Raw genomic sequence first — 12,255 nt, 5'->3', positions numbered from 1 at the left:
ATATATATTAATTGAGGAGTTTAACACAAATCATCTGTTAGCACGCCATTATCATTTCCCGTGTTAACAAATTTTTTTATTTTATTTTAATAAATTTTAAAATTATTTCATTATAAAAATTTCTATATTGTAGGAATTATTGAAATCTCACTATTCAATTCATATAATTTTTTTTAGTATTCTTGTGTGTATTTTATTTTTATATTATTTTTTCAGAGATCTTTTTTAGTTCACTTTGTTTTGCAATATGCTATGTAAACAAAAGTTTGTCAAAATAAGCATTTTTACATTTAAATTAAATATTTGTATCATATTATATGATTTCATAATATATTTTGACTAGGGATTGATTATTCTAGCCATTTCATGACTATCAGCTGATTGAAGGAGTTCAAAGGAAAGCTAAAAATTGGATTGACTTATATATTGATTTGGTTATTTCAATATAAAAGGTTGTGAAATTATTTTTTAATGAGCAAATAATTGATAGTTAATTAGTGTTAAATATAATAATTATCATTGTAATAATATCTTGTAATAATAATAGATATTATATTTGTTGTGTTATTTTTTCTAATGGATGGACAGTCTAAAACATCCTCCACAAAAAAGGTTAAAATAGCTCCCGTGTATTTTTCATAAGATCCTATTTAGTGAAGTTCGTATTTTGCTAAGCGGTGCCTCTAACACATTTTCGGCCATTAATGCAGAAATGATTAATTCGATCAATTATATTATCTGTGTCTAGGAAATAAAAAATAATTGCTATAAATGTGGCTAGGGTAACAGCTTTAAGAGAAAATAAATTGTCTGGAAGTGACTTCATAATGAATACGCGGGAGACATTTTAGCTTTTTGAGTGACATATAATTTTAGCCCATCATCTTCTAGACATTTTATTCATTTTCACAATAAATATAATATTGATTGATATACAATAATTATTCATTTATAGATTTTAGTAACATTTATTTTATAGATAAAAAGGATGGATCAAAATAGTTCCATGTACCCAAAAAAAAATGAAAATCGCGGCATATAACACCAATAAATCACTCCACTGTTTCTTCTTTAAAAAACTTATTTAAAAAATAGAGCATTTTTTTTTTATTCTTTAAAATAATTAATCTTAATAGAGTCTTATGAGTTCTATAACAACGATCTCCCATAATATCTCGTAGGAATTTAGCAAATTTTTCAGCAAATCATAAATTTTAATGTTAATTATAGCACTTAGTGCAGCAGCTTAGTAAAAAAATCATCTTTTAAGCTGTAATTTTAGTTACAATTTAGTTTTTACAAGTGTATACTTTTACATATTAAGGAAAACTTTGTAGCAATATAAATTTGAAGTTAATAAAATATTTTGAAAAGTATAATATATAAAATTTTAAGTAATTGAGGGATGTTTTCTATATGTTACCCAACATTATTCCTAACTTTAACTCTAAATGTAAATATTATTTTAAAAAATTCAAGAATTATTTATCGGTATGTTAAACAAATTATAGTTAATATTCGAGTTGTGTAATTTTTGATAACGGGAGTTCTTGGTTTCGTGTTTCATATGCCACCATTTGATTATGATATGTTAAATATGGCTATGTATTTCACACCAGTTCTGTATTATCAACAGGAACAGTGCTGTATTGGTAATGATTTCTTGCCAAAAAATAGGTTTGGTATAGTACTATCTTCCAAAGCACCCTGGTTAAAGTAGGGTATATTTTAGGGAACCTGCTGTAATATGACTTCTAAAATTGCCACAAATTTTTTTCCCATTGATGTGTTAAACGTAAGAAACTTGATTTAACTATTAAAAAATAAATAAAATATTATAATCATATTGATATTCAATGGTTTTTATAAATTTTTTTTTGATTAGATATATAATATATAAAAAAACTATTTAACAAAAAAAAAACTATTCTTATCTTCTCTAACAACGAATTTCAGAGATGGACTTTTAAAAAATATATATATATATAACATGTTTCGGATTGTTCATGTATGAAGGTCATATATATTCTATTGTAATTTTTTGATTTAAATGTTATTTTTAAAAAACAATTTTAAAAAGGCTAACATTTTTTTATAAAATCCATGTTTATAATTTTGTTTTAAAATGTTAATTATTAGGACTTAAAAAAATATTTTGCCTTTTCAGAAATAATTTCCCCAAATCTGAGATCGACAAAATATAAATCATTTTCGAAAGAAATCAATTAGGGAAGAGACCACAAACTTCATTATATATTAATCAAACCTTATTAAGAAACCATTTTTTTTTGTGACATTATGTTAATGGCATTCTTTGTTGTCCTTAACGTGAACCTACTTTGCTCCTCAATTCCTGCTGTAAATAGTTTGGAATCAACACAACTAGGAGAGGTTAACCAAAAATTAACTTTTCAATTGCTAAAGTCTCTGCAAGACAAAATTGCTGGCCACAAAAATGATATTCCGATAACGAATCAAACGAATGTGATATTTTCTCCTTTTAACATTGGTCGTTCACTGACACTTTTACTGTTGGCGGTTGGAGGCCAAACGTTTACGGAGCTGTTTAACACTCTACATTATGGAGACATACTTCAGGGATCATCTGGAATGACTGCTAAAAATCAGGAAATTCTACATTCCGTTGTTCAAAAAGTTACTCAAACTCTGAAAAGCTACCAAAACGTAACCATAGAGATATCTAACGGACTCTACCCGAGTGAAAAATTCAAAGTTGATCCAATATTCGTTCAAAAATTGTCTAAATATTATGAGACGCGTGTGCAAACTCTGAATTACGAATCTCAAGCTGATGCGGCGATTGTGAAAATCAATTCAGATGTTTCCGAGTTTAGTAAAGGTTTAATCAAAGACTTATTACCCCCTGGGTCTCTTAGTTCAGGCACCAAAGTTGTATTGGTGGATACTATCCACTTTAATGGTGATTGGAAAATTTCTTTCGAACCAGAGTAAGTTCTTCTATTATACACTGTGTTCAAATTAAAAAAAATTCCATTTTGTTTAACAATAAATCTATCAGTTATAAATAATGCAATAATATTATTAAATATTGCAAATTTTTTTTTAACATTTTGCAAAGCTTAGAAATTTGATATAATTTGATTTAAATTTGATTTAAATTTAAAATTTGATATAAATTTGATAAAAATTTGATAAAAATTTGATATATTGATATAAATTTGATATAAATTTGATATAAATTTGATAAAAATTTGATATAAATTTGATATAAATTTGATAAAAATTTGATATAAATTTGATATAAATAAATTTGATATAAATTTGATAAAAATTGCAATAAACGTTAATAACTTATTCGTCTCTCAATCGTTAAAGTTTTATTGAATTATTTTTATATTTAGTTTATTGTTATTAAAATTATTCGTATTTAAAATAATAGGCTGAATTACTATCTACTTATAAATATGTTTTATTCTAAACAAATAATATATTAATTTGCTTATATAGACTCACTTCTGTAAAGGCTTTTACGAGAGATGACGGAAAACGCGAGGAGGTAAAAATGATGTTTGGTACTAATAAGGCTCAATATGGTGAAACGCAACTAAAGAAAATTGAAGGCAAGCCAAGTTCCACTCCAGATCAAAAGATCAAAATTCTCGGTATTCAGTATGCCAACCCCAATTTGGCCATGTTCTTTGTACTTCCGGAACAAAAAGGATTGCCAAATTTGATCAAAGTGCTATCCTTTGAATCCTTAACCTCTCTAATAAAAACGGCAAAGAAAACTTTGGTAGACATTACTTTGCCAATATTTAAAACAAGCTTCGATGTCACTCTTCCTGAAACTCTAAAAAAGCTCGGTCTTAGAAATATATTCGAGTAAATATAGCAAACATTTCAATCTCCAACACTACTTTATAAATTATATAATAGATCAAATATTTAGATGAAATTATATAATATTTATTCGGTAAAGAAAATTAGAAATATAAGATTTAATTGTTTGATAATTGACAAAAATACACTTTTTTTCTTATTACGATCTAAAATTTATTGTTATTTCGATTTATTTATTATACGATAATTAGAGGAACGGCAGATTTTTCCGGCTTAACAGGATACAATAATTCTTTCGGACTGTGCATTAGCGAAATATTTCACAAGGCGGTTATTGAAGTTAACGAAAAGGGAACTAAGGCAGCAGCTAGCACTGGGGTGGTCATAGGAGATAAATCTTCTTTACCTTCTACCGAAAGTTTTACGGCAGATAGACCATTCCTCTATTTTGTACAAGATCTTCTAAGTGGACATATCTTGTTTATCGGAACTTATATAAAAGTTCAATGATGGAATGAAATAGCTCGCAAAAATATAATCTATTAATTCATTTAGCCTGATTTTAACACCTCGCCTATTTCCCCAAAAAACGAACGTTTACTTTTTTAAAATATAAATTAGATATGCACCTTGTCAAAAAAAATAAAGTAAAAATTTCCATGTTTTCAACTAATTTATAAATTTTAAAATTATTTTATGATACTTTTTCAAAATTTCGGCCAATAATATTTAGATGATTTTACTAATAAATTTTGTGTTTTTTGTAAATTTGTATGAAAAAATTTTGGCAGAAATATTCGCTCTCTCCATTTTTTAAATGTGATTCAAGAAATATCATCTTTCAAAATTGAAAAAGACATTTTAAAAATTTGCTCAAAGTCTAGATTTTTCTAGATCACTAATGGATATATATAACCCACAACATAATCAATATAATAGCAAATTTGTAAAAGCTGTATAGGAACAAAATTTTCTTAGAAATATATAATATTTTAAAATATTTATATATATAATAGGAAAGAACTTAAATATCTATGATATAGATTACAGATTTTTTTAAAATTAAAATTCTAAATTGTACGGCTTAGTATAACCATATTTATCTTCTGTAACTGCCTTCTTACATTTAATTAAAACCTTATTACAATATATTTGAAGTAATTAGATTATTTTGAAAAATAGTAATTATATAGATTATAAAAGTTTTACAAATCAAAGTATGTTCTATCTACAAGCATTTATTATAAATATTACGTGATTGAGAGGTGATTCCGAGGCGTCACTAGCCTTTACAATCCCAGGGGGGTTCGACTAAAAAAATATTATCGGGCTTTTTATATAAAAGATATTTTACATCTTAAAATGAAATTTACTAGCTCTGAACTAATATTCAAAATTTCATATTTTGTCATTTATTATTTATACATTCTAATAACTAGCATATAAAATGATAATTAAAACAATACAAGACATTTGGTAAGCTTATGATAATATTTTTTTAATACAAAATATTTAATCTATTTATTACAGTACAGTATTTAATATTTGCTATTGCAGAATATATATATTATAATTTATAATATCAAAGAAAGAGCATTAAATAATTTGTGATTTATCCTTTATACCTTTATTATATGAATTGTTGCTACCGATAATAAGGCTATAGCATTTTCATCAGAATCCAAACCTATATTTAATTCAATTTTTCATTACATTAGAAAATTTAATACCATAGGAGATATCTTCAGATTGAACCTCACATATATATTTTTATTATATTAAAAATAAATTGTCTGATATAAAAAAAATAGTATCACCTATTTTCTTTCTCTTATCATTTTTGGTTTCAATATTTATTTGTCTCAGAACTACAATTACTTTTCATTTATTATATCTTTTAGCATAGTTTGAAATTGAAAAACTGTATTTTAAATGTATACTTTCTTCAATAACTTTTTCATCGCCTCATCTTCATTTGTCTAAAATATCATCTATATTAATATTACTTCTATTTCCCATTATTTAAAGCTTTCATCCTCAACATCAATATCTCTTCTTTCTTCATTATATCTAATAAATATAAAATTAAATGAGTTAAAGATGTTTTAATTATAATACTTACTTCAACCCTTTCATTGCTCTTTCTTCTTTGTCTAAAATATTATCAACATCAAAATTGTTTCCATTTCCATTTTTTAAAGCATTCATATCAAAATCAATCTTTTCTTTCTTCATTATCTAATAAAAAATAAATGAGTAAAAGATGTCTTCATTAAATATACTTAGAGTTTTAATAACCAAAAGTAGTTTCGATTACTGGTTTGTATCTTAGAAATTTTTTTAGAAAGAGATATAATAAATTAAATCTAAAAATGAGTAATCTAGTTGATTAGTGATTTAGAACTAGGCTAACACAAATCACAATATTAAATTGATTTTATTTTATTTCCAGTCAATAAATAATTATATTTATCTTATTAGGGATATAAAATAATTTAAATGATAAAAATCAATTAAGCTTCACTGTTAATGCTAGATTGATATTAAGTCATTATTGTTACATAAAATATGTTTTATTTGTTATATAACATGTCATATTTATTATCTATTCAATATCCAATTTCAAAAACTAATAGTTCTAAAATATGAAAATAGAATAATTCTAAAATGATAATATACAATGATAATATACATATAAAATTATCATAACTATGAGTGATATTAATATAAATATAATTTATATTATTAATCTAATAATTAAAATAGTACTTATTTAATAAAAATTTATAGTCTTATTCATTTTTTAAAAATAATAAGAATAAATTAAGCTTTACTTTTAATGCTTGATTGATATTTAGACATTATTATTACTTATTATAAATATTTTTATTTGTCATATGATATATCATATTTAATATCCAATTTCAAAAAATAATTCTATAATATGAAAATAGAATGTATAATTCTAAAATAATAACATACATATAAAAATATAAATTATTATAACTCTGAGTGATGTTGATATTCCATATTTAAAACAGAATTTGATTGCAATTGATAACATAGTGAAAATATAATTTATACTATTAATCTAATAATTAAAATAGTACTCATTTAATAAAAATTAATATAGTCTTATTCATTTTTTAAAAATAATAAGAATAATGCTTGATTGATATTTAGACATTATTTTTACTTTTATAAATACTTTTTATTTGTCATATGATATATCATATTTAATATCTATTTAATTTTTCAATTTTAAAAACTAATAATTCTATAATATGAAATAGAATGTATAATTCTAAAATGATAATATACATATAAAAGATATAAACTTATTATAACTACGAGTGATGTTGATATTCCATAGATAACACAGAATTTGATTGCAATTGTTAACATAGTGAAAATATAATTTATACTATTAATCTAATAATTAAAATAGTACTCATTTAATAAAAAAATTTATATAGTCTTATTAATTTTTTAAAAATAATTCAAAACTATATACAATAAAAAATAGTTCAGAGGACTATCAAAATTCTTTCGTTCAGGGGACTATTCAAATTTTTGAGGGAGCCTGAGCCCCTTCATGTATTCCCCAAATGACGCGATTTCTTCTTAAATAATATGCATGCACGCAACATTATTTCTAACTAGATATGAAATATATTAAAGGAAATTTTCCAATTTATTTATCATCTTCCCGTGTTGCGTGAGTGAATTTTTTGGTTTTGTGTTTCATTTAACTTGCAGGCTATGTACTTCCGAATGGTTCTGTATTATCAACAGAACAATTGATTTAAGAAAAAATAAGTTTGGTATACTCTTCTCTTCCTATATTGGCAATGCTGATTAAGCAGTAATTATATTGCTGGACAGGGTAGGGATCCTAGTTTTTAAAACTTATAGGATTGCTAAGAAATGCTTTCTCAGAAAAGTGATTGAAAAGTAATCGACTTGAACACTATGTTTTATTTAACTATTAAAAAAATAAAATAAAATATTATAATCATCGACCTTAAAAGCCTTCAAAAATTATTTTAAGATCTTCCAGATATAATATAAGAGATTATTTAACCGATAAACATGTTTAGCGATGTTTGAGTATATGAATGTCTCATCAAGATAATATTATAATTTTTGAGGGATATCATGCATATAATAAATTTTAATAAAATTTAACAAAAAAAAAACAAGCATATTTTTATAAAAACCGGTTAAGAATTTTGTTAATTAAAATGTTAATCCATTTTATTTAAAAATAATTTTTGCGTTTCACAAATAGATTTTCCAAGTCTGAGATCAACAGAATACGAATCAATTTTGAGATACCACAAGTTTCATGATATATTCAAACAGTATAAAAACTTTTTTGAGAAATTATGTTAATAGCATTCTTTGTTGTCCTTAAGGTGTACCTACTTTACACCTCTATTCCCGCTGTAGATAGTACTTTGGAAACAACAAAGCTAGGAGAGGTTAACCAAAAATTTACTTTTCAATTGCTAAAATCTCTGCAAGACAAAAATGCTGGCCATATAAATGATATTCCGATAACGAATCAAACGAATGTGATATTTTCGCCTTTTAACATTGGTCGTTCATTGACACTTTTACTGTTGGAGGTTTGAGGCCAAACGTTTACGGAGCTGTTTAACACTCTTCTACATTATGGAGACATACTTCAGGGATCCTCAGGAATAACTGCTAAAACTCTAGATTCCGTTGTAAAAAGTTACTCAAACTCTGAAAAGCTACCAAAACGTAACCATAGCGATATCTAACGGACTCTACCCGAGTGAAAAATTTAAAGATGATCCAATACTTGTTCAAAAATTGTCTAAATATTATGAGATGCGTGTGTAAACTCTAAATTACTTGTCTATCTCAAGCTGATGCGGCGATTGTGATAATCAATTCTGATGTTTCAAAGTTCACTAAAGGTTTAATCAAAGACTTATTACCTGCCAGGTCTCTTAATTCAGACACCAAAGTTGTCTTGGTGGATACTATCTACTTTAATAGTAATTGGGGAATTCCTTTTAAACCAGAGTGAGTTCTATAAACTTATGTTCCAAATTAATACTGTCCTTTTTGTTTGGCAATAAATCAATCAATTCCTAAAAAATAATTCAAAATTTTTTTTTTACAGATTGTGACGTATAAATTATCAAAGTTTTCTGCAAATTTCATCAGATGAATAGTAATGCATATTCAAAGTTTGAACAAAGAACTTTCCAATATGAAAAAAAGATTGTACTTTTTTTTTAAAAATAAAACATCAAGATTTCAAATTTAATTTGACTCAAATATTGTAATAGCAATTGATCGGCTCAAACTTGTTTTTCTATCACTGAATTATTGCAAACTCTATCATTTTGTTAGATTAACTTATGGAGTAAATTTTGATAGAACTCACATCTAGTGTTAATAAACGGCTCAGGCTAACTCAATACATTATTAGGAAAAATATTGGCTCATAGGTGACACAAAGATTTGAACGTCTATAAACGAAACCTCGAGGCTTAGAGCATATTTTCTAGCTAAAATATTGAGTTAGCCGTTTAACAACACTATTCAAGTCATCTCATCTTTATTGAAAGCCATTTTTTTAAAATATTATCGATAAAACCAATAAAAACTTTATATTTATGTTAACCATGGATAATTATTTTATTATACTGGTTGTTATATAGCGCAAATTTTTATATGTCGCATTCATTTAATTAACACAATTTATATTAACTTCACTTAATAGTTTCATTTAAATTTTTTAATAGATTTTTTTTATATATAAAGAATAAATTTATTGTATTTTTAGTGTAAAATATTTTATATATAATATATATTTATTAAATAAAAAATTTGTTAAATCTTGTCTAATTCCCTGCCAACCTTAACATTTTTTATATTATATGTATTTTTTAATAAAATCTCTCTCTTCAGAGATTTAAACTTTTTCCCTTATTCTTTAAAGCAAATAATAACTCAAAATTACTGTTTTCTTTTATCTTCAATAAAAAATAATGTTTTAAAGTAGTCATTATTACTTACATATGTTTTGTACTTTAAACATAATTTAGATTTCATTGTTTTTAAAATTTTAAATTTGGGAAATTCGTCCACTTTATCATTAATTATACAAGGCAAATGTTTATTTGTATTGTCTATTCTCTTGATTTTTTTATATTTGTAAGTGTCAAGCTTTAATGATTTGGATTCTATTTTTTTTAAATTTTGTGTATGGGAATTTCATCTATTTTATTTTCACTGATTTTTTCAATATTAAGATTTATATCATTATTTTTACAGTCATAATACTCTTTTAAAATTTCACCATGTTATCTTATGGGTATATTTATATTTTCATCATTTTTATCATTAGATACTAAAATTATTTCAAACGATATTATGTCAACAAAAATTTCCTTTAATTTATAAGTATTAATTATTATGTTTATCAATATTTTTATTTATAATATTTATATCATTACTTTTATAAAATAATTTTAGCCTTTTCAGCAAAACATCTGGAGATTCAAACTCCTCATCTGTCGATATGGCCCTAACTAAGTTAAAGATGTTATCAGGTAAATTAATAGTTAATATGTTGGATAGTTGGAATTTTGTTAAGAATTTATTTCTCTCACAGTCTTTAAAACTGTATTGAATTATATCTTAGAATTGACAGATTTATTGCTAAAATAAAAGGGTAACAGTTCGACTGTGAACACAAATGTGTTAAATAAAATTTTACATAGTATATTTAATGAAGTTTACGGAATCAAATTTATTTAAGTATTTAATATTGCGGGTTAGTGTTATTGTATTTAAGATTATTCATTGTTAAGAATAGGCTGAATGACCATCTATTATAAATATCACTATAATACTCTTTTCTTGACAAATATATATACTAATTTGCTTATATAGACTCACTTTCGTAAAGGTTTTCACGAGAGATGACGGGGAACTCGAAAAGGTTAAAATGATGTATGGTTCTAATAATGCTCAATACGGTGAAACACAACTAAAGAAAATTGAGGAGAAGCCAAGTTTCACTCCAGATCAAACGATCAAAATTGTCAGAATTCAATATGCCAATCCCAATTTGGCCATGTTCTTTGTGCTCCCCGAACAAAAATGATTGTCAAATTTGATCAAAGTGCTATCCTTTGAATCCTTATCTACACTAATAAAAACGGCAAAGGAAATTTGGTAGATATTACTTTGCCAGTATTTAAAACAAACTTCGATGTCACTCTTTCAGAGACGCTAAAAAAAAATCTTGATCTTAGAAATATATTCGAGTAAATATAGCAAACATTTCAATCTTCTAATACTACTTTCCAATTATTTAATAGAAATACTTAGATGAAATACTTAGATGAAATACTTAGATGAAATACTTAGATGAAATACTTAGATGAAATACTTAGATGAAATACTTAGATGAAATACTTAGATGAAATACTTAGATGAAATACTTAGATGAAATACTTAGATGAAATACTTAGATGAAATACTTAGATGAAATACTTAGATGAAATACTTAGATGAAATACTTAGATGAAATACTTAGATGAAATACTTAGATGAAATACTTAGATGAAATACTTAGATGAAATACTTAGATGAAATACTTAGATGAAATACTTAGATGAAATAATTTAATATTTATTTGATAAAGAAAATTAAAATATAAGATTTAATTTGATAATAATTGACTGTACTAAATACAATACACCTTTTTTTTCCTAGTTATTTCAATTTATATATTGTATGATTATTAGAGGATCTGCAGATTTTTCCGGCTTAGCAGGATCCGACAAATCTTCCAGATTGTGCATTAGCGAAATATTTCACAAGGCGGTTATTGAAGTTAACGAAAAAGGGACAGAGGCAGCAGCTCCCTGCTGTGGTTGCGGAAACTTTATCTTTACCTATTACTGAAACTACCGCAGACAGACCCTTCCTCTATTTTATAAAAGATCTTACAAATGGTTATATCTTGTTTATCGGAACTTATATAAAAGTTCAATGGTGGATGGAATAGCTCGCCAAAAACTAATCTATTAAATTTATTTAACTTCTAGCTTATTTTGTCAAACAAGAAAGTTTTACTTTTTTAAATATAAATTTATATATGCACTTTTGTCAATAATAAAGTAAAAATTTACTTATATACTATAATATTTCCTTTTTTTGACTCTTAGAAAAATATATTTTAAAAACATACACATTTAATAAAAAATATTATTTATTTTAAATATTATATTTCTTTTTTAAAATCATAAAATTTAAATGGATCTCCAAATGAGGTTATCTTTAAATTGGTAATATTTTTGGTAAAGCATAATTTAAGTATTAAAAATATGAGGCTACCTGAAAAAAAAACCTTAAAATCAATATATCGACAGATACTTT

At 24.7% G+C, this 12,255-nt stretch overlaps 2 protein-coding genes and 1 long non-coding RNA gene across 3 annotated transcripts; 2 read left to right on the top strand and 1 right to left on the bottom strand.

The window, feature by feature from the left end:
• The first annotated feature begins 2,124 nt into the window (after window positions 1-2,124).
• Window positions 2,125-4,590, top strand: LOC135928886 (serpin B4-like). Its single transcript, XM_065465345.1, has 3 exons — window positions 2,125-2,969; window positions 3,490-3,864; window positions 4,074-4,590. Exons 1-3 carry the CDS (start codon window positions 2,299-2,301, stop codon window positions 4,330-4,332), a joined length of 1,305 nt encoding a protein of 434 aa, XP_065321417.1. The 5' UTR covers window positions 2,125-2,298; the 3' UTR covers window positions 4,333-4,590.
• Window positions 4,591-5,302: 712 nt separating this feature from the next.
• Window positions 5,303-5,893, bottom strand: LOC135928885 (uncharacterized). The gene is made up of 3 exons (XR_010572391.1): window positions 5,763-5,893; window positions 5,553-5,716; window positions 5,303-5,509 (listed from the first exon to the last, which is right to left on the bottom strand). It is a non-coding gene; the product is annotated as an uncharacterized LOC135928885 (long non-coding RNA).
• Window positions 5,894-8,210: 2,317 nt separating this feature from the next.
• On the top strand, window positions 8,211-11,781 carry LOC135928853 (leukocyte elastase inhibitor-like). The gene is made up of 5 exons (XM_065465317.1): window positions 8,211-8,453; window positions 8,762-8,880; window positions 10,342-10,401; window positions 10,762-10,947; window positions 11,622-11,781. Exons 1-5 carry the CDS (start codon window positions 8,211-8,213, stop codon window positions 11,779-11,781), a joined length of 768 nt encoding a protein of 255 aa, XP_065321389.1.
• Window positions 11,782-12,255: the final 474 nt, after the last annotated feature.

Source organism: Gordionus sp. m RMFG-2023, chromosome 4, assembly GCF_954871325.1.
Source record: "Gordionus sp. m RMFG-2023 chromosome 4, tfGorSpeb1-WG-v2, whole genome shotgun sequence".
NCBI lineage: Eukaryota > Metazoa > Nematomorpha > Gordioida > Chordodea > Parachordodidae > Gordionus > Gordionus sp. m RMFG-2023.
The sequence above is the reverse complement of the archived record's forward strand: the minus strand, read 5'-3'. Positions and strand labels throughout refer to the sequence as shown.